This window comes from Littorina saxatilis, linkage group LG14 (genome assembly GCF_037325665.1).
Source record: "Littorina saxatilis isolate snail1 linkage group LG14, US_GU_Lsax_2.0, whole genome shotgun sequence".
In the NCBI taxonomy this organism is placed as follows: Eukaryota; Metazoa; Mollusca; class Gastropoda; order Littorinimorpha; family Littorinidae; genus Littorina; species Littorina saxatilis.
The window spans coordinates 12,457,618-12,481,486 of NC_090258.1; the positions used below are offsets into that span (position 1 = coordinate 12,457,618).

The following is a 23,869-nucleotide window of genomic DNA, read 5'->3' on the forward strand; positions in this document are numbered from 1 at the left end:
TTGTTCGTTCGTTTGTTCATTTGTTTGTTTGTTTATTTGTTTGTTTGTTGTTGCTTGTTTTGTGTTGTATTGTTGTTGGATTTGTTATCACTGTTTGATATTGTATCCATTCTGGCATTCATACATGTGTTGCTCGTTATCATTAGTTGGTATATATTTGCAGCTACTATCATAGCGACCACCACACCGAAAACCACACTGGGCACCACCACGCCCATACCGCGCAGTGTCTATGCCAGCATCACCCCCTCGGAGTCCAACCCCTTCGTCACTGACGGATCTAAACGCCTGACATTGACCTGTGTTCTGAGCCCCGATGAGCCAGTCATCGGCTACAAGTGGGACGTACCATGCGTCAGTCGAGTCGGCAGCACGTGCACCATAATACCGAAAGTTGCCGACGATGGAAAGGTTGTCACTTGCACGCCGACGCTGGCGAATGGTCGGACTGTGGACTCTGCCGGTTACCACATTAGTCTGAACTGTAAGTGCACTTAAGGGTGGGAGCTACCTTAAAATACACCGTTTTTCTCTTCAAGTCATTTGACCACAACATTCATGAAACAGAACTGTTTGTGTGAACATTTGGTGTGTATTTAATAAAGCCTGGTATTAATTGGGTGAAGTCGACTGGGAACACAACTGCATAAATAAGCATTCTTGATTGTTGTTGTTTTTCCCTTAACAGATCCGCCGCCATCTGCACCAGTTATAACAGGGTACAACTCAGGCGTGTTGAACCAGCCAGGTGACAATCTCACACTCACATGCACGGTCAGCGGTGGCAAACCGTTGGTCCGTCACGTGGTGTTTGAATGTCCCGACTATCCGGATAATGAGGCGGACGTTTTTGGAGCAAAGGACGTACACAGCGTCCTTGACATTGGCCCATTAAGGGCTAAGGACAACGGGAGGACATGCGAGTGTTACGCGACATGGACACATCCTGCATTCTACAATCAGGGAAGCTCGGTTACTTTACGTGTAAATGGTGAGAAGAATATTTGGCTAGGTTGTGGTTGAAGTTGGTAGTGATGATTTCTTTTTTTTCTTCTTGTTTATTCAGATTTTCCTCCAACTCCTCCTTCATGTCTGTCTGTCTGTCTGTGTGTATGTCTGTCTGTCTGTCTGTCTGTCTGTCTGTCTGTCTGTCGGTATGTATGTATGTATGTCTGTCACTCTGTCTGTCTGTAGCTGTGTGTCTGTCTCTCTCTCTCTCTCTCTCTCTCTCTCTCTCTCTCTCTCTCTCTCTCTCTCTCTCCCTCTCTCTCTCTCTCTCCCTCTCTCTCTCTCTCTCTTAGATCAGGACTAGCTGTAAGAAAGGTCCTACGGACCTAATGCTATCTTTCCTGTAATAAAGTTCAAAGTTCAAAGCTCTCTCTCTCTCTCTCTCTCTCTCTCTCTCTCTCTCTCTCTCTCTCTCTCTCTCTCTCTCTCTCTCTTCAATTTATCTCTTTTCCTCTTCTGTTTATGCCAACGCCTACATTTGCAACATTATTCTGATTACTAAAACAAATGTAATTCAACTCGATGTTGTTTTTAGTAACAAAGGAAGGGGAAAGGAAGGAGGGGCTTTTACTTAAAAAAATAAACAGAATCAATGCTTTGAAAAAGAGGTAAAATGATGAGAGCACAATTAAATTCCTGCAAAGTTATCTAGGTGTGAAAACATTGCATGTCATTACACTTTGTGAGACAAAATGTAACAAAGAGTATATTCACACCTAACGCATAACATATATAACAGACATAGCTGAGGGAATAAATAGTCACCAGGTGACATAAGATAACACGTGACTACATTTCAAATTATTAGGCTTTTCGCAGTAATTAATAGGCAGAACTATTGTCGGCACACACAAAAACTACATCACAACGCATAGTTTAATTCATCTCTTTAGATTACCAATAGGTAAATTCATTCTGTAGATAACCAAAGTGATACCGTTTTTGAATACATCCACAAAGATGAATACTGTTTGGACTACCTTTTATCTTTTATTTCTCTTCTTTTGCTCAAAGGCACAGTAAGCCTCCCGTAAACCATCACAGATACTGTCAGGCTTTTACACACAGTACAAACACCTTTCCATTTGAACGCTCACCAAACGGGAACATCCTAGGTGCCCTACGTAAAGAGCGAGCAATTATCAAAAAATTAATTTTGCGGATTGTGTCAGAGACAATCGGACCGTGGTGCGTTTTGGCGCTGGACCTAACTTTTAAAATCTAAATAATAAATTGACAGCTTGTTACACAAACATTCTTAAATCATAAAAGAATTCTTTTTCATCAAGACAAGATCAGTACAATTCGAAGTTTTGAAAGTTTGAAAAAAGAAAAGCCCGGAAGCAGGGTCACGCAAGGTCGTGGTTCTCGTAGCAGACGACGGTTTATGTCTATCGCCAGTTCCTCTGAACAGTCAAAAGCCATCGCTAGAGTTCTTGTGAACCACAGCCGTTTGTTTCGTGCATAGTCAGAGGTACTTAATAACGTGCTATTGCAGGTAAGCTCACAGCGAGTCGCATTCAAATTACTAACTGACGACTACATTGTGAAAAAGGGAAACTTGATCACACGGGTTCACGAAGGCTCAGGGGTAAGATAAACCACGCAAACATGAATTCTTTGAAAATTACTCGCTCTTTACGGAGGGTACCTAGGATGTTCTCAAGCGGTGAGTGCTTAAATGAAAGGGTGTTTGTACTGTGTGTAAAAGCCTGACAGTATCTTAAATGGTTTACGGGAGGCGTACTGTGCCTTTAACGTGTATCACTATCTGATGCATTAATGTTATTTAAACTGCAAACAAAAGAATAACAAAACAAGAAAGGTGGGTTGTTGATATTGACAAAACAATACATTCACAAATATATCGACCCAACGGTCTTTTAAGTGCACAGACAAACAATAACAAAAACTTATCTGGCTGATGTTTTCTTTCGACTTTTTTTTTCGTTATTGTTTGTCTCACTCTGTGCACTTAAAAGACCGTTGGGTCGATATATTTGTGAATGTATTGTTTTGTCAATAACAAACGTTCCAACAACCTACCTTTCTTGTTTTTTGATTCTGAAGTTTGGAACGTTGGCAGTCTCTTTGTTTTTGGATTTGCAAACAAAAGAGAAAATGTTGACGTCGTCCTGGAAGTTAGTTTTTTTGCTTTATTAAATCCCTCTCCATGAGAAATATTCTCTTAAATACGATTGACAATACAGGATTTGACCTTCTTTTATCTGTCTATACATATCAGGAACGAGTATAATCATTATTCCATAATAACAATAATCAGGGTTTTTTCTTCTCCTGAAAAACTGTTCAGAACGAGTTGGGGCAAAAATCCAGGCAATTTAATGTTTTGTCTAAAAGTGTCAGGAGGACACAGCCCCTTCACGCCCACAACAGGAAATCCGTCACCAAGCACAACATTTGCAGGGCAAGGTGTCGCCAACCAAGTGACGGGGGACAAAGATTCCAACACAGGGTCTATTGTTGGAGGCGTTGTTGGTGTTGGTGTTCTGCTCATCATCGTTCTGATCGTCATTATCTTCCTCATCATGCGGAAGAGACGTAAGAGAGAGAGAGAGAGAGAGAGAGAGAGAGAGAGAGAGAGAGAGAGAGAGAGAGAGAGAGAGAGAGAGAGAGAGAGAGAGAGAGAGAGAGAGAGAGAGAGAGAGAGAAGTCGGAAGTCGGCAATTTTATCTATTAGGCCTCCGGCCTATAACATGACTGGTGACACGTGATACAATGCAAAATATTTGAAAGAAGCATAGCAAGCAACAGAGAGAGAGAGAGGGAGAGAGAGAAAGAGAGAGGGAGAGAGATAGAGAAAATGAGAGAGGGAGAGAGAGAGGGGAGAAAGAGGGGGAGAGAGAGAAAGAGACAAAAAGAACGAGAGAGAGAAAGAGAGGGAGGGAGGGAGACAGAGAGAGAAAGAGAGCGAGATAAAGAGAGAGAGAGGAAAAATAGAGAGACAGAGAGAGAGATGGGGGGGGGGGGGGAGTTAAAAGATAGAGAGGTGAGAAGAAAGACAGGCAGAGATAAACACGATAGATATATTTACTTAACGAAGGCAGAGGAATAACACATGTTTTGTAGTCTTTGTACTACTCATCACTGTCCAGTTTTACCCTATGTTATATTTTTATTATTTAACTTTCAATCCTGTATGACGTAATGCAAACATAATAAATCATGATATAATAGTTACCATAATGTTGATAATAATTATTGATAATGAAATGTTCTTCTACAGCAATATTCACCATCAAACAGCGGTTTCAAGGCGCTTTACAAAGTAGATTGTTAAAATTCATACATCAAAAATCCACTCATAACTGATCATACACAGCACTGATCATACAGTCTATATACGCAGTACAGATATACAATTACATACAGATTTAACACGGCACATAAAGCAAACAATAAACAAAAAGCAGTATGTATATATTATACTTGTGTGATATAAAATGTTATCAGTGGATTTGTATAACATGTACGGGAGAAAAAAGCCCTCTACTTGTCCTCACCAAAAAATCTATTTCTCTTTCTTCTCAGATGTGAGAAACTAGGGGAAGTAAGCGCTCTAAATGAATACGAAGTGTGCACTAGAGTAGGTGACAGTTATTCGGAACCAATCTCCCAGTACTTCAGAGAATAACAAACATTGAAATGAACAATAATCTTGTATCTCCTCATTTCCATCTGTTCTACTCAGGTCGTCAGCCTCGTGATGACACGCAAGCGATTGTGTCCGAATCCCCACCGCAGTACCAAGACCCTGCAGTTGGGTTTGGTAACCTTGGTAACAGTGCATTTGCCATGTACAATCCCACCTACGACACCCCTGGTGCAGTTGGTGGCGTGACTGTCACGGAATCGGAGGATAACAACCGCAACGCGGCTCAAGACAACGCAGGGGAATGTGAGTACTCGGTTATTTTTCATTTTCATGTTCATTTTCATGTCTTTATTGTCCCATCGCTGGTAAACTCGGGTCGCTTCCTCTCAGTGGAAAGCTAGCAGCAACAGAGTCGCGCTACCATGTAATCAGCCACCTGCACTTATGGCAGAATGACCGATGTCTTTTACGTGCCATACGGTGGTGACACAGGGGTGGAACATGGATGCCGTCTCTGGGTCTACGCATTAAGTTGACCCGTGTCCGTCCCGGCCCGGATCCAAACCTGCGACTCTAGGATCACAAGTCCAGTGCTCTACCAACTGAGCTACCGGGACCCCAATACAGGGTGATCCAAAAATGCCACCCACTAAAATGCTAATAGGTACTAACTCCTAAATTTGTTGAGCAAACTACTTCATATTAGCGCTCAAGATGTGCACCTGTTGGCTTTTCTGAATAGCCTTACATACACAAACCCATCCTCAGACAATGTATGGGATAATTACACCAATTACAGGGAGTCTGGAGGGTTCAAGTCAGATAAGTGTGGCTATACTGCTCAATGTCAAACCTCCTACTATTGAGACTGTCACGATCGGGTGACAGAGACCAAGAAAGTGTCACTCAGTGGAGTGCCTGTTCTTGGTCGATTATGATAGAAAGCGCCTGTACGTGATATTGGGCTACAGCAGAGTTTGCTGACAGTGCTCAATGAACACGGAGGGTTTGCTGCGCACGAGTTTTACAGTGGAGGTTTCTGCTGTCATAGGGCTGACGGTTTTTCGCTGACAGCGCGCACGGGATTTTCAGGGATTGAGTTTCTCGTGTCTTTTTTCTGCTTGGGGAGGCAGAATTGTGTATAGCTGGACTGGTTTTGTGACAAGGTCAGTCACGTGTTATTGGCTAGGTTGTCTGACTGAGACACAAGGGCGGCGCACTTGACACCCAGCGGCAGAAGGGGAAGGATCTAATACACAGTTTCTAGAGTATGATGGTTTTTCACCGAATATTGTATTCGGCACTCTAGGGGAGCTTCCACTAGTTTTTCCTGTCTCACTGCCACATATTTTGCTGAGGACAAGTCGTCAACATTCCTTCGTCGGCGATGGCTTTCGCATAAGGATTCGACAAGGGGTTCTGGAGGTTTTCGGTCACTGTTGACGAACAGAGGCTGTTCCAGGGAGGAGGCGGACTTTGCTTCCATTGAGAGTACAATCATAGGCTTTTGAGGTAATAAATCATTATTTAACGCTGTTGATGAGTCTGTGTTTGTGGAATGAAATACTCTCTGTTGTTCTTTCCAGGTTAGCGCATAATTTACTCTCTGTGACGCTAAAATACTAATCTGTATATGGTTTTTGCAGATAGGGAGAGAAGGACGGAAAATGGCTGTTTTGTTGTTGTAAAAAGTCCGTTTTGTGCAGGCCCACGTGCTCGATGAGATATTTAAAGATGACATGTTTTAAGGTGGTGGGTGAGGGGTAGCTGACATGTTTAGTGCACCGATGCTTTCTGTTTGCAGCCTTCATTTCGTTCGTTTCTTTCGGTTTCCTGTAACCGCTGCACGGCTGCCTTCGACGGGACACTGCTAGCTGCAGACGTTGGAGCTGGGACCTGAGGAAGCTACGCTAACCGGCTAACCAGCAGACCGGCTAACCAGCAGACCGGCTAACCAGCGAACCGGCTAACCAGCAACCCGGCTAACCAGCAACCCGGCTAACCAGCATACCGGCTAACCAGCATACAGAAAGAAAGCTAAGTGCACCGTGTCTTACGCACCCCGTTGACCACCGTTGTCTTTTCTTATCTGTGATTTCATTGGAGTAGTGACAACGTGGGGTGTTGACCCCTGCATGAACTAGAGCTTTTTTGAACAGAACATTCTCATTTGACTGTATTTACACGGGATCAGCGTGTTACTATAATTTTCTATATACTACTGGCATTTTGTCAGTGATCACGGGTTTTTTACGTGTTGAGAACGTAAAAGGAACATATTTTGAGTGAAGGCTCGAGGGAGGTGGCGAGTTTATACATAAACAGGCGTCTGAAACTTATACTTTTGTTGACTCTATTTAATTGTATGACTGCGAGAGTGGATCGTGGTGTGGTTAGTTAATTAGTAGTAATTAACCGGTTCATAATCACCTTAAGTGATATATTGAAACGTGACACATGGGGGCCAAGCCGGGATTTACTCAGTTAATTTCCAACTGATAAAGACCCACCAATTAAGGATAACTAAGAGCAGATAATCTCGTCAGTGCTCGACTTATTTTCTGCTTGGTGCTACCCTTTTTTGTGTAGTTTTGATCATATACCACACCTTAAGCGATTCACATCTTGCAGGAAATGTAAATTGTAATTTGTGAGTTATTGTATGCGCTAACTGTGATTATTTCCCTTTCCTTTGTTTGTGAATCTTTGTTGTTGTACGTTCAGAGTTTTCCGTTGCAGAGAGCTGAGCGGGGTTAGCGGATTTGTTATTCGTTTTACTCAGTTTTCTCTACATTGTTGTTTCGCATTCTGTAACAGGTTACATTTCTACCGTCTTGTTTTACTTGGATTTTTCTCCATATTTTGACTTTGTTGGAATTTTGGGGGGGAAGGGTCCGAGGACTTCTGTCCTAACCAAGGCTGTGGGAGACACTCTGTTTCACCGCAAAAAGCAGCCGATAAAGTAGGCCACGGCTGTGGGAAACACTTTGTTTCACCGCAAAAAGCAGCCATAAAGTAGGCTACGCGTTTTGTTCTACACCGTTTGGATTTTTCTTCTGCATTTTCCGGTTGCTGGATTTTTGTATCCATCGCTTTCATCACCGCGTGTTCTAGCTATAGCTGCGTTAGACTTATTTTTGGTAATAAAGCTTTGCTAAAACTAACCATGGCTACAGGGGGATCTCCTACGAGGAGAATAACTTTCGAGACTCCTGGCAGCGAGCAACCGACTGAGCGAGACGCACGCGTTAGAGCCCGAAGCGTTCTAAAACGCTTAGAAGTAGAACGGAAGGAAGAATTTGAGCGACTGACAAGAAAAGAAGAACGTGACCGACAGGACAAGAAGGACGAACTTGACAGACAAGAAAGGGAACGACAGGCCGAACGACAGGCCGAACGTGACCGACAGGACAAGAAAGAGAAAGACGAACTTGACAGACAAGAAAGAGAACGACAGGCCGAACGTGAGAGACAGGAACGACAAGACGAACGTGACAGACAAGAACGGAAAGAGAAAGATGAACGAGACAGACAAGAAAGGGAACGACAGGCCGAACGTGACCGACAGGATAAGAAAGACGAGCTTGAGAGACAAGAACGACAGGCCGAACTTGACAGACAAGAAAGAGAGCGAGACAGACAGGAAAAGAAAGACGAACGTGACAGACTAGACCGGAAGGAACAGGCGGATCGCGATCACCAGCTAGAGCTAGCTAGGCTACAGGCCGAGAAGGGTACGCTTACTCAGGCTAGCGCGCCGACGTTTGTTGCCGACCGTACGAGACTGCCGACGTTCGACGATGACAAGGACGAGCTCGACGACTTTTTACGCCGGTTTGAGCGCATTGCATCTGACCAGAAGTGGGAAGAGGCCACGTGGGCTAGCCGCCTTAGCACCTGCTTGAAAGGACGCGCATTGCAGCTCTACAACGCTTTGGATGACGACGAGGCGAGAGACTATCAGGCACTTAAGAAGGCGTTACTCCAGCGCTTCAACCTGACTGCTGAAGCCTACCGACGACGTCTGCGTAACAGCAAGAGACTGAGCGGCGAGCTGAGTCATCAGTTTGTGGCACGCCTTAATCTCTACCTGCGGCGCTGGGTGGAGATGGCCGAAAAGGACTGGACCGTCAACGACCTTGCCGACCTCATAGTCATGGAACAACTGATGTCCAGCCTGCGACCTGAGGTGGTGACCTTCGTGCAGGAACACCAGCCAAAGACTACTCAGGAGGCAGCCGACTGGATCAGAGTACACGAGGACGCCCAGGCGATCTCTGGCAAATCTTCAGGCTCACGGCCGGGAAAATCGGGAAATTCAGGTTCTTCAGGACCCAAGGACGGGAAGGACGATCAGGGACACAAAGGATCAAGTTCCAGAACTGACATCCAGTGTTACTACTGCAACAAGCGGGGCCACGTGAAGAAGGACTGCCACAAGAGACAGGCTGACCAGAAGGGCGTACACTTTGTTGGCAGTGAGGAGCTAAGGGACGTCACGAGCTCATGCACAATTCCACAACTCTGCGTTCCGTGCTCCAGGAAACATTTCCAGCCCCACTGCAACGTCTACGTTAACGGAGTGAAGGGCGAAGGTCTGCGGGACACAGGGGCAGACATGATAGTGGTTCGGGCGAGTCTAGTTCCAGCTATGGCCTACACAGGAGACAGCATCAGGGTGAGAATGGCCGAGGCATCTCACGCTTACGACTTGAACACGGCAGTGATCAAGGTCGTAACACCGTTGTTCACGGGGACCATTGTGGCCGTCGTCATGGACGATCCTCCATGCGACCTGCTCATTGGAAACCGGGTTCAGTTTGTGGACGGCGTCACCAGGGAGGTTCCCGTTTATCGGTCTCCCGACGTCATTTCAGTGCTCACGCGGGCACAGGCGGAGCGAGAGGACAAACCTCTCAAACCCCTACCTGCTGCACGAGCTGCCCTGGGGAACGTGACCCCCGCGCTTCTCGCGAAGGCTCAGGCATCTGATCCGACATTAGCGACTCCTCGGGAGCACGCGAAGTCGGGGAAGGTGAAGCTGAGCGGGAAGCATGGGAGGTCAAAGTTCCTCAGGGACAAGAAGTTGCTCTACCGTGAGTTTAGCAACCAAGAAGGTACATTCAAACAGGTTGTCGTGCCTCGCGAGTTTCGCGAGGGTGTCATGGCAACGGCACACGACTCGATTCTGGGAGGTCATCTTGGTACCAAGAAGACCACGGATCGTGTCTGGCGCCACTTTTACTGGCCAGGCATCTGCACGGATGTCCGACGTTTCTGTGCGTCTTGCGATAAGTGCCAGAAGGTGGTTGCCAAAGGAAGGGTGAGGAAGGTCCCCTTAGAGAAGATGCCGCTCATCGACGAACCCTTTCGTCGGGTGGCAGTGGACATCATCGGGCCCATCTTGCCTGCGTCTGAGGACGGAAACAGATACATTTTGACCATGGTGGACTACGCTACTCGATACCCAGAGGCGATCCCTCTGAAATCGATTGAAGCCACGCGAGTAGCTGAGGCTCTGGTTACTATGTGGTCCCGGCTGGGAATTCCATCAGAGGTACTCACCGACAGAGGCACGCAGTTCACGGGAGGAGTGATGGCGGAGGCAGCACGACTGCTATCACTGGAGCAGCACTTCACCACTCCTTACCATGCTCAGTGCAACGGACTGGTGGAGAGGTTCAATGGCACCTTGAAGACCATGCTGAGGAAACTAGCTCAGGAGAAACCACGCACGTGGGACAGGTACATCCCAGCATTGCTCTTTGCATACCGCGAGGTTCCTCAGGAGAGCTTGGGCTTTTCCCCATTTGAGTTGTTGTACGGCAGACAGGTACGCGGTCCCATGGCTATCCTGCGTCAGGCTTGGACGGACGAAGAAGCTGACGAGGAGGTGCAGACGACAGCGACCTACATAGTAGAACTCAGGAACAGGATTGAAGAGACCTGCAAACTGGCTCAAGAGAACCTGGGAAGAGCAGCACAGCGTTATGCGCGAGGATTCGACCGCAAGGCACGGCCGCGCAGCTTCAAGATTGGAGAACGGGTGTTGCTACTTCTACCTGTCAAACACAACAAGCTACAACTGCAGTGGCAAGGACCTTTTGAGGTGACAGCGAAAGTGGGCCAGAACGACTACAGGATCGTCATGAACGGGAAAGCACGCCTGTACCACGCCAACCTGCTGCGCGCCTACATAGAGAGGACTGCCTACGGGGAAAAGGACAAAGTGACAGAAGCAGTTGCTGTCGTGATGGACGAGACAACGGAAGAACAGGGAGGAGGACGTGTACCAGTTTGTCCGCTGGAGGCTAGTGAGGATCACACGGACGTGCACATCTCACCTGATCTTGGGGACGACCAGCAGGCGGACCTGCAAGAGATCCTGAAGGATGCAGCACGGGTCCTTACAGACATACCACTTCAGACGCATCTAGAGGAGTTTACCTTCGACTTGCTGGAGAAACAGCCAGTGAGGACGAAGCAGTATCCCATGCCTCATGCCCAGAAGGAGGTGGTCAGGAAGGAAATCGCCGACATGACGAAGTTGGGCGTCATCGAGCCAGCGAACTCTCCCTACAGTTCACCAATTGTGCTTGTGAAGAAGAAGGATGGACGCGTCAGGTTCTGTGTCGACTACCGGAAGCTGAACAAGATTACGGCGTTTGACGCGGAACCCATGCCTGATGTGGACTACCTCTTCAGTCACTTGGCCAAGGCCAAGTATTTTTCAAAATTAGACCTCACCAAGGGATACTGGCAAATTCCAGTTGCCGAGGAAGATCGCCCAAAGACTGCATTTACCACTCCATTCGGCCAGTTCCAGTGGACAGTCATGCCTTTTGGTCTACAGAATGCAGGTGCCGTCTTCACTCGCATGATGAGGAAACTTTTGGAACCATTGAAGCGCGAGGACATCAGCAGTTTCATCGACGATGTGCTGATCGCGACAGAGACATGGACTGAACATCTCGACGCCCTGCGCGACGTGTTCGGAAGGTTGAAGGACGGAAATCTGGGAGCTAAACCGTCCAAGTGCTACTTGGGATTTCGGGAATTGTCTTTCCTGGGTCATGTTGTCGGCGAGGGATTGCTCGTTCCAGAGGACGACAAGATCCAGAAGATTCGGGAGGCGGAGCCACCGCGCACGAAGAAAGAAGTCAGGTCGTTCCTGGGCCTAGCCAGCTTCTACAGACGCTTCATCCCGCACTTTGCCGAAATCGCACTACCACTGACCAACCTTACCAAGAAACTACAACCGACCGTTGTAGTGTGGACTGAGGAATGCAGCTCCGCATTCAACACCCTGAAGAGGCGACTCACCAGTCAGCCTATTCTCCGACTACCAGACCTGAACAAGGACTTCGTGCTGAGGACAGACGCTTCAGGGAAGGGACTTGGGGCAGTGTTGCTTCAGGAGACAGAGGGGTTTTTGCACCCTGTTTGCTTCGCCAGCCGTAAGCTGACCTCGGCCGAGGCAGCGTATGCAACGGTTGAACGCGAGTGTCTCGCCATTGTCTGGGGCATCCAGAAGTTCGAAGCGTACCTGTACGGACGACCTTTCTGTCTGGAGACGGACCATCAACCTCTGCAATATCTTCAGGTTGCAAGGTTGGCAAACGCCAGACTTATGCGCTGGGCGTTGATTCTCCAACCGTACCAATTCACGGTACGCGTCATTCCGGGCGCCAACAATGTTGGAGCTGACTTTCTCTCTCGGGCTGTAGAGGAGAACATGACTGTGAGCGAAACCGAGGTTTCGTCTTGAAGAGGGGAGGTGTGTCACGATCGGGTGACAGAGACCAAGAAAGTGTCACTCAGTGGAGTGCCTGTTCTTGGTCGATTATGATAGAAAGCGCCTGTACGTGATATTGGGCTACAGCAGAGTTTGCTGACAGTGCTCAATGAACACGGAGGGTTTGCTGCGCACGAGTTTTACAGTGGAGGTTTCTGCTGTCATAGGGCTGACGGTTTTTCGCTGACAGCGCGCACGGGATTTTCAGGGATTGAGTTTCTCGTGTCTTTTTTCTGCTTGGGGAGGCAGAATTGTGTATAGCTGGACTGGTTTTGTGACAAGGTCAGTCACGTGTTATTGGCTAGGTTGTCTGACTGAGACACAAGGGCGGCGCACTTGACACCCAGCGGCAGAAGGGGAAGGATCTAATACACAGTTTCTAGAGTATGATGGTTTTTCACCGAATATTGTATTCGGCACTCTAGGGGAGCTTCCACTAGTTTTTCCTGTCTCACTGCCACATATTTTGCTGAGGACAAGTCGTCAACATTCCTTCGTCGGCGATGGCTTTCGCATAAGGATTCGACAAGGGGTTCTGGAGGTTTTCGGTCACTGTTGACGAACAGAGGCTGTTCCAGGGAGGAGGCGGACTTTGCTTCCATTGAGAGTACAATCATAGGCTTTTGAGGTAATAAATCATTATTTAACGCTGTTGATGAGTCTGTGTTTGTGGAATGAAATACTCTCTGTTGTTCTTTCCAGGTTAGCGCATAATTTACTCTATGTGACGCTAAAATACTAATCTGTATATGGTTTTTGCAGATAGGGAGAGAAGGACGGAAAATGGCTGTTTTGTTGTTGTAAAAAGTCCGTTTTGTGCAGGCCCACGTGCTCGATGAGATATTTAAAGATGACATGTTTTAAGGTGGTGGGTGAGGGGTAGCTGACATGTTTAGTGCACCGATGCTTTCTGTTTGCAGCCTTCATTTCGTTCGTTTCTTTCGGTTTCCTGTAACCGCTGCACGGCTGCCTTCGACGGGACACTGCTAGCTGCAGACGTTGGAGCTGGGACCTGAGGAAGCTACGCTAACCGGCTAACCAGCAGACCGGCTAACCAGCAGACCGGCTAACCAGCGAACCGGCTAACCAGCAACCCGGCTAACCAGCAACCCGGCTAACCAGCATACCGGCTAACCAGCATACAGAAAGAAAGCTAAGTGCACCGTGTCTTACGCACCCCGTTGACCACCGTTGTCTTTTCTTATCTGTGATTTCATTGGAGTAGTGACAACGTGGGGTGTTGACCCCTGCATGAACTAGAGCTTTTTTGAACAGAACATTCTCATTTGACTGTATTTACACGGGATCAGCGTGTTACTATAATTTTCTATATACTACTGGCATTTTGTCAGTGATCACGGGTTTTTTACGTGTTGAGAACGTAAAAGGAACATATTTTGAGTGAAGGCTCGAGGGAGGTGGCGAGTTTATACATAAACAGGCGTCTGAAACTTATACTTTTGTTGACTCTATTTAATTGTATGACTGCGAGAGTGGATCGTGGTGTGGTTAGTTAATTAGTAGTAATTAACCGGTTCATAATCACCTTAAGTGATATATTGAAACGTGACAGAGACAATCTCCGAAATTGATAGATAATTTATTAAAAAGCATCAAGATCCAACCACTCGACCGACATACTTGACACTTGGTGAAGTTATCATCCCACATCTGAAGCTAACGTACACCAACTATGAAGTCATTCGCTGATTACATGTGCAAATTATGGGCGTTTTAGAGGATGGCATTGATTTTTGGTTACTCTGTAGTTTAGTTCTGTCCAGTACAGTGTCACTAGCGGAGACACCACCACACTCCTACCCACCCCCCATCCCACCCTCGACAAGATTTTGAACGTTTTAAAGATTTTTAACAAAATGTGAAGCAACCAATGCTTCTGACATTTTGCACTCATAGACCCACATTTAAATGATTTTAAACACGGCGACTACCATGTGAACCGAGAAAGGAAACAAACTTGCATCCGTCAAGATATAGCATCAGCTGAGTAAAGGGAAATAACTCAGTTTAAAAACACCTAAGCTCCTTATATGGTATGGATCTGGCAACACCAAAACGACACTAATTAGCTAACGAAAAGACACCCCAACATTAACTCTATTGTACCCATTTAACACCCATTTTCTTCCGAGGTATCGTTTTGGTATCAAATAAGTGTTAATTTAAATAATTTATTCAGGGCTAATTTGGTACCAAAACAGACCAAATCTGTACTTATGTTTAGAGGGGTATAGGTATTATGTTTGAAGGGGAATTTAAAGGAACAGCCAATCAACTCGCTTATGGTGAACAGTTGTGGAAGATTTAGAAGTTCATGCAGTGTGAGTAGATTATGTGGAAGAGCACGTGGCTCCATTATCACTGAATGTGATTATAACAACAATCACAACGTCGCGTATGATATAGACATAGACATAGACATAGAACACTTTATTATCTCACGAGGAGAAACTCAGGTGTGGTGTATACAGCATTACAATAAACAACATAAAACGTAAGGTCATGAATACAAATATCGAGGGGCAAATGGTCCACTCATAATAGTCAAAATTAGGACGACGTACAATATCAAAACAAAACTCTCTCTCTCTCTCTCTCTCTCTCTCTCTCTCTCTCTCTCTCTCTCTCTCTCTCTCTCTCTCTCTCTCTCTCTCTCTCTCTCTCTCTCTCTCTCTCTGGCTCCATTCATATTACATTACGTCACTAGCAGACGCGCGGGCTCATAGGCGCATGGAATCAATATATATATATATATATATATGTCAAACGTTGCTTAAAATGACCCAGATCCAAACAACATCACATCAACGCTGGTGATTGTGAATGCTCGTTTAAAGCGTCCTTAGGCAACGTGTAACTCGCTGACAAAGGATTGTAAAGAACTTTGAAGTTCAGCATAAGCATGTTGTTTTCGATGAGCAAGTTTGGTTTGACTATTACTTGTTTGGCTGGCTAGTTGCCTTGGTGACACCAGAGACATACATACATTCTATCTATGTCTCTGGTGACACATCTCTTTTTTTTATATTTAGTCAAGTTTTGACTAAATGTTTTAACGTAGAGGGGGAATCGAGACGAGGGTCGTGGTGTATGTGTGTGTGTCTGTCTGTCTGTCTGTGCGTGTGTGTGTGTAGAGCGATTCAGACCAAACTACTGGACCGATCTTTATGAAATTTGACATGAGAGTTCCTGGGAATGATATCCCCGGACGTTTTTTACTTCTTTTTTTTTGATAAATACCTTTGATGACGTCATATCCGGCTTTTTGTAAAAGTTGAGGCGGCACTGTCACACCCTCATTTTTCAATCAAATTGATTGAAATTTTGGCCAAGCAATCTTCGACGAAGGCCGGACTTCGGTATTGCATTTCAGCTTGGTGGTTTAAAAATTAATTTATGACTTTGGTCATTAAAAATCTGAAAATTGTAAAAAAAAATAAAAACGATCCAAATTTACGTTCATCTTATTCTGCATCATTTTCTGATTCCAAAAACATATAAATATGTTATATTGGGATTAAAAACAAGCTCTGAAAATTAAAAATATAAAAATTATTATTAAAATAAAGTTTCCGAAATCGATTTAAAAACAATTTCATCTTATTCCTTGTGTGTTCCTGATTCCAAAAACATATAGATGTGATATGTTTGGATTAAAAACACGCTCAGAAAATTAAAAAGAATAGAAATAAAGAAAAGCGTGCTATCCTTCTCAGCGCAACTACTACCCCGCTTTTCTTGTCAATTTCACTGCCTTTGCATCGAGCGGTGGACTGACGATGCTACGAGTATACGCTCTTGCTGTAAAAATGCAGTGAGTTCAGTTTCATTCTGTTAGTTCGACAGCTTGACTAAATGTTGTAATTTCGCCTTACGCGACTTGTTTGTTTGTTTGTTTGTTTTTCTTTAGTTTGGTTTTGTTGTTTTTCTCAATTTGTTGTGTTGGATTATTTGTTGTTGTTGTTGTTGTTCTTTGGGAGAATTGTCTTTGTATATACCAAATAATAAGTTAATTCTCTTAAAATGAACAAGTTGAAGGTCAAATTCAACAAAACTCTGTGTATCTGCACGGAAAGCAGCTTCTTTCTTCTTCAGCGTTCCAGAATGTTCTGGTTACGTGTGAGCTCGTTTGCCCTTTTGGGTTCCCCAAACTATAGTCTGAGAGCATAGTCAGCTTCACTCCGCTTTCGTTGAGTAGGCATGCTGGGTATTTTCGTGTTTCCATAACCCACCGAATCAGTGGGGTCCTGATTTGGCCTAAAGGGTCCGCTGGACCCTAAAAGCAACCATTAACTAACTAACCCACCGAACCCCGACATGGATTACAGGATCTTTTCCGTGCGCACTTGGTCTTGTGCTTGCGTGTACACACGAAGGGGGTTAAGTCACTAGCAGGTCAGCACATAAGTTGACCTGGGAGATCGGAAAAATCTCCACTCTTAACCCACCAGGCGGCAGCGACCGGGATTCGAACACACGACCTCCCGATTAGGAGGCCGACGTCTTACCACCACGCCACTGCGCCCGTCGGAAAGCAGCAACACTGTTGAACTTTGGTTTGTGTCCAAGCTGAAGGATCTTCGTTTCACTGAAATGTGATGGTGTACAATATCTTAAACACGCAAAGGAAAGGTCCTTTAAGTTGTCTCAGTACTTTCTTGTTTTCTAAACCTTGTTGGTTCGTATGTTGCAGTTCACAAAGTACCTCTTGACCCCAGCCAAGTTGTCTCAGCTGCTGATGCTTCTGCTCAGGACAACGAGAAGTATTAGGCTGGTGATGCCTCTCACTCTCGATTTGAATCTAAAGATGCATGCTGATTGTTGTGAGCTTACCCAGGGAGGAAGGAAATGTGTTAATATCGAGCATTACATTCCGATAATCCGGTTTTGTAAAATCATGTAATGTGTTAATACCGGGCATAACATTCCGATAATCCGGTTTTGTAAAATCATGTTTTTGAAATGTTTTACATACTTCTGTGTTTACCGTTATGCGATAGTGTAAGATACACACTGATTGTAGTAACGGACGATCAAGGAAGGAAAGAAGGGTGTTCCTTTTGGCACTGTAGAAATCCGGTGATTTAAATTCATGGTTATTGGACTATAAGCTTTTATTGTGATACAAAATATATGTGTAGCTGTAATTCGAAAAGTGTTCTGTAAATCCAAATAATGACATAGATTGTGGTGATAATGGTCAATACAGAAGGAGTGGGTGTTCATATTGAGCATAATATTCTTGAAATCCGGTAAAATATTTGGTACTGAAATATACCTTTCTATGGTAATTTGTTAAATGGCCAACGAATCCAAAAACGATGGGGTGTTAACTATTTCATGGTACACTTTGGAAATCCCATGCTGTAAAATGATTGGTGTTTTTGTCTGACATTTTTGACGTATTACTGTGTATAACAGTAGTTGGATGAAATCCATAGTAGTTCAAATGATGCGGTAATGTCGGTCAAGTGATGAAGGGTGGGCTATGTTGTGTCATTCCAGAGCATGGCACTTAAGAAATCCAATAAAATTGTTTGTTTTAGCAGTGAGCATTTTGAGGTTTTACTATGTGATACTACTTAAAGGAAGCCAAATGAGGTTCTTTTGGGTATGAAGCGTTTTGGATTTAACCCATTTATAACTGTTGTTCACAAACGTATGGCATGTGAAATCTTATTTTGTATAGAGCAATCTCGATTCATACTGTTTTCAGTTTATTTCCCCAAGGTGTGCCATATGACATCTAACTGTATCTGGAGCGTTTAAGATTTATACTGGTGTCATTGTTTTTGCTAGTGTGTGCCATATTTATTCGGATGTTCTATCAAGCATATTTGACTGATATTGCTTATAAATGTTTTTCACAAAGGGGTGCCTTATAGATGCAAAGATGAACACCTACCTTGGTGATATTTAGAAGTTATTGCAGAAAGGATGGATGTAGCTACTGAGCATGGCCCTGGTGCAGGCATCTGATTATGTAAAATAATCAGTGTGTGTGTGTGTGTGTGTGTGTGTGTGTATGTGTGTGTGTGTGCGTGCGTGTGTGTGTGTGTGTGTGTGTGTGTGTGTGTGTGTGTGTGTGTGTATGTGTGTGTGTGTTTGACAGAGAGAGAGAGAGAAAGAGAAGTGTTGCTTTTGGGGCAGTTTTGTATTTTGTTTTCTTGTTCATTTGTTTTTAATATTGTTTATTGTTCTGTGTATGGGTTTTTTAAATGTTGTTGTTGTTGTTTGTTTATTTGTGTGATTGTTTGTGTGATTGTTTTATTATTTTTGTTTGTTGCTGAGTTGATACCGTTAAGATCGGCAGCCGTTGCATTGGTAATGATCAATGAAATATGGTTGGGATTTCATGCCGAGTGTGTACAAGTTTCAAATTCGTGTGATATGATATATTTTATATATGTTTTTTTACCACTCTGAGGGTACTAGAGATAATCAGACTGAGGTATGTTTACCTGCGCATGTACGAAATTATCCAAGTGTATGCATAATCCAGGTAGGCGAAAGATGTATTTCAAATAAATGCATAATACCGTATGAGGTTGATGTGGCTCTAATTGTATAAAAAAAAAAGTTCTGGCTTCACATTATGGGGTAATGCCAAAAAGGGTGTGAATAAATTAGCTTATAAAGTACATCTACCAATATACGAGGTAGCTACTGTGCATGTATATATTACTAGAATGAATACCCGCTTCGCCGGGTAGCCGGCTTCGCCGGGAAGAAGTACTTAGAGCCGTACGCCGAACTATGGACCCGCCAAGCTTAGGTCCCTCCCAGATTCGTGGAATGGGAACAGCACGAAAATGATTCAGTGGCCATAATGCCATTCCTGACCATATCGAGTCCCATCCTTGTCGACGAATGTAACCGTGTTAATCACCTTTGGAGGCGAACTCCACTCAAACAGGACTGAGCAAGTTATGGCTTCTCAAAGGAAGGCCAGTACATAAAATTACACAAAAGCCGCCAGACCACATCACAAACAGAACTGAAGAATGCACAGGTGTTGCTTACATAGAGACACACACACTCACACACACACACACACAAACACAGAGAAGCCGTATCTATAGAGAGATAGATGACAGTGTATTTTTCGCGTGGCTATAAATTGATTCGACCTTTGCACTTTTACAGTGAGGATAATTTACGGGTCCAATTTACGTTCTGTACACTGCGTTGACCTTCTAAAAATAGGTAACAGTAACAGAACTCCGGGAATATCCGAAGACGCTCAGCGCAGTGGACAGCGCAGTGTAGTAACTTACAACTGAACGGGAAAGCCACACGAAGGAAGGGAGATAAACGCCAAACACTGGAGAAGATAAGGAAGAGTTACTTATAATGGTGAAATGAACACAAAAACGAAAATGAGTTCAGCGCTGCGCGCTGAGAGCACGTGTTGAAATATCTCATCGATGATATTGTGTCCGGGGTGTAGCTGAATACGGTGTCCAAATTTGAAAAAGATCCACCGAGAACTTTGGCGTTGTGATGTGGTGTAGCGGCTATGGTGTGTCGGTATGGGGGCCCGGGTAAGCTGAGGTGGAACCAAAATAGCTGAGGTGGAACCAAAATCGGTTCCGCGCTGCGCGCTGAGAGCACGTGTTGAAATATCGACCAGGTTGTGTCGTGTCCCGGGTCTACTTGAATATGCCCACCAAATTTGAAGCAGATCCATCGAGAACTTTGGCCGTGCATCGCGCACAGACACACAGACAGATACACAGACAGACACACAGACACTAGTCGTATATATATATAGATATATATATATGCCATAACTTATGCAGACGCTCAGATATATCTATAAATGTTCACACGCAGACACACACACGTACACACATGCACACACACGCACGCACACACACACACACACGCACACACACACACACACACACACACAATGCATCTGTGTGGATATCAATAACTGCTGAAGAGACGATAAAAAACCAAAACCATAACCAACACCCCCCCACACACACACACTTTCTCTCTCTCTCTCTCTCTCTCTCTCTCTCTCTCTCTCTCTCTCTCTCTCTCTCTCTCTCTCTCTCTCTCTCAATGCTTTAACTGTCACACATCCAAAGACACTTTGTCATAATTTTTACGACTTTCCATTCATAACAAGCCGGGTAACAAAACAACACTTCGATTGTGACAAACCCAAGTTGCCAATGGTTTTCAGCTTAATTAAGGTGAGACGTGGATTGTCAAAGTAAAAGCCACTCAGGCTGTTTGTTAAATTTTTGGAACCATCGCGGCTTTGAATTCGTGTTTCCGAGGACAATGACTGTAAACGTTCACTCTTAAAGACCCAGTCAATGTTACAAATTACCGCGACGACTCATTGTCATTTTGCAACTAAGCTGTGCAATCACACATAGCGCGACGAAAAGGCTTGAAACACTAAAAAGAAAAGGTACTTACTAAAAAGTGACTGACCTCGCAAATATGATGGCAGCTCAGTGCATTGTTAGACTGGAAAAAAAGCGACGTTTGACGTCACATTTTCAATTATGACGTGATGGATTGAACTTCTGAACCGGTTTAGGGCCCTGCATTGCATTCTAAAAATGTGTCTCTCTGTGGGTGATTGTGCGTACTGTTGCATTACCAAAATGATGACAAAAACAATATTTGGTGGCTTGCTTTCAGACCAGCATTTTGGTTCATCATTGTGAAGCGTAACACCTTGTGTTACATGTTTATCAACCTCGCCCTTCGGCCTTGGTCGATAAAGATGAAACAAAAGACGATATGGTCACCTTGGACCAACACAAAGCTGGTCTGCCAACAAGCCACTAAACATCTTATATTGTTCACGATCAAGATTCTTTGTCTGTATATCCTCACCAAAGGAGAGATACTTATACAAATGTATAATTTTAATAATTTGTATACCGTGTATGCTTCAGTTGGCTGTTGTTATGAAAGAACTGAATTATATATATGCTTAAAAAGTGTAGTCAGACGTTTTGTAGAAAAGAGTTTTTTTTCTAAACGAGCTGTGCTTGGCACAAAATAAATCATTTTGTTCTGGTATTATTCTGTCTCAGTGCCATTTTACATTTCTAAAAGCCGTAGTCCGATGGTTTACTTTGACAAAGAGGCAGCGACACATAAGCTGGCTTGGAATACACAAACTCTTAGCTGAATTTACTTGTCATAATATTGCAGACTAGTTGAAGTAAGTGTAAAGAATTTTTTTTAAATGTCTTGTATGATTAACTGTGAAAAGGTACCGTGTGCCACGGAGGATTGCTTTTACACGTTAGTGTTTTTTTCATTTTGAAATGCTTGTGAAATAGTACGAGTAAATCAGACTTCCTGCTTCAACGACTTGATTTTGATTTGTTGTACATAATTATATTCTGTATTTCTTATATCTTTTTTTTAAATAAAGAAAGACAAAATCCAGTTGCTTTCCAAGACTTTACTCCATCTTTGTTACTGTAAACACTTTCTTTGGCTCCTAATAATTATTTTTCTCTTGAACATCAGTTTTCTCTTTCTTTTTCTCTTTTGGTCATTTTTCATGTGGAGTTTGGGGATGTTTTCTGTTTATATTTATGTGAACATTGTTCAGGTTTTATATAAACGTTCGCATGAACTAATAATTGCCTACATTTTAAAACAAAAATATTATGCAGAATGAAGTCTTGTTGGCAACACACCAAAACCTGAAAGAGCATGCTCATGCAAACATTCCAAGTAGATAATGGGAAGAGGTGCCATGATTTATTTATATAAAAAAAAATCCATTGTACAACTTAGTTCTTTTTACAAATAATACTAGACTCATTTATCTTACGGAAACAATAAAACAGTATAATCTTACTGCTTCAATGGTGTACATTTTGTTTCAGCTGTTTCAGCTAAAACTGTAGTGTATGCGACACATAGAGTCTATAAGCATTACATATAGTTTATTGTGAATAGCACATAGAAACATGAACATTAAAAACAAACATGAAAACTAAACGAAAGAACATGAAATTTAGAGTAATTTCAATAATCAAATATGCAGAGATTGTTTACCTTGTAGAACCTAGTATGTTTGGTTTCTATTTGGTGAAACTATGTTAGCATTGCATATGCTATTTGTATTGCTCCGTTGTGTTTAACATACACATTGTGAAAGAAGGAACATAACGTTTAGCAGAAATCATTCTTGATAGTAGATAGATTTACAGATGTGTTAAACTTGAAAACCTAGTGTTTTGCAGTTTTTGCGACAAAACACTTTCTGTGCTTTAAACATAAATAACCTTTTTGAAGCTACAGTTCTTTTTGACACGGATCTGTCAAGGCCTTTAGATAAAATCGTCACGCTCATAAGATAATTGCCTATGTCATTTTGTTGTGTTTTGAGAAACACGAGAAAAACGTTTTCGGTTTCTGAACAATCTGCCTATCTTATATTAGTAAAAAGTTGCAAACTGCCTATCTCGAGCGGTTGACAGCGGATTACGCTTCTTCTTCTTCGTTCGTGGACTTAGACTCCCACGTTCACTCATGTTTTTAGCACGAGTGGATATTTACGTGTATGACCGTATTTACCCCGCCATTCAGGCAGCATACGCCGATTTCGGGGGACAGCGGATTAAGCGAAAGTAAAAGAGTCGGCAGCAACGTTTTCAACCAGCATAACTGCATAACAAACCAAATACGCTTTTGCACACCAAAAACGTCGTCTTGTATGAAAGCAGCAGCCTCTGATAAAAAGTGCCTCACTCAGGAACGAGAACGGCAGTTTTGCTTACGTAACCGTGACAATGATTTCCGATAGTCTGAGAGTGTGTACTCTCTAACAATTGATAGGTACCCTTCCAGTAGCTTCCGCTGTAGTCTCACTGCAGAAAAGCCTAACGCTGAGTTAGGTATTTTTCTTATGAGCGTGACGAAATAAGTGCATCGATACGATCTTTACACGTGGACACATACTAAAAATCATGACTTTTTTCTGTTGTGATGGTGACCATATTGAAAGAAGCTTTAAGCAAAGTTAAACATTCCGAAAACCAAATGCTGTTTAAAGTGCCATTATATTTGAATTACAAACTGGTAACGCAATTTGTGTTTAGATATATATCTGCTAAGTAGTTCATCGATCGTAATTGATTTGAGTAACCTGTTTTTCACTTAGTACATAATTTTTAAAATAAACCTTTATATTTGTACAGTTTTTGGAGTTATTTTAAAATCTGTTCTGTATGTTGCTAATGATCTCACTCTTTTCTTTGTGTGCCTCTCTGTCTCTGTCTCTATATCCTATGTGTGTGTGTGTGTGTGTGTGTGTGTGTGTGTGTGTGTGTGTGTGTGTGTGTGTAAGACATGCCTGAAAACATACTAGATGGTTTTCTTTCAAATTAAAACACACACACAAACACACACACCCATACACACACACACACACA

The 23,869-nt window shown here is 43.6% G+C and overlaps 1 protein-coding gene across 3 annotated transcripts in view; it reads left to right on the forward strand.

Moving 5' to 3' along the window:
• LOC138947128 (low-density lipoprotein receptor-related protein 4-like) overlaps positions 1-23,637 on the forward strand; it is a gene marked incomplete at its 5' end in the record, with an annotated part of 61,190 nt that extends 37,553 nt beyond the window's left edge. Inside the window, 5 exon segments of one of the 3 annotated variants that reach the window (XM_070318571.1) lie at positions 164-484; positions 689-991; positions 3,370-3,570; positions 4,721-4,927; positions 17,134-23,637. In XM_070318571.1, the coding sequence (XP_070174672.1) occupies positions 164-484; positions 689-991; positions 3,370-3,570; positions 4,721-4,927; positions 17,134-17,210 (1,109 nt within the window). 3 annotated transcript variants of the gene reach the window in all.
• Between the last annotated feature and the right edge of the window lie 232 nt (positions 23,638-23,869).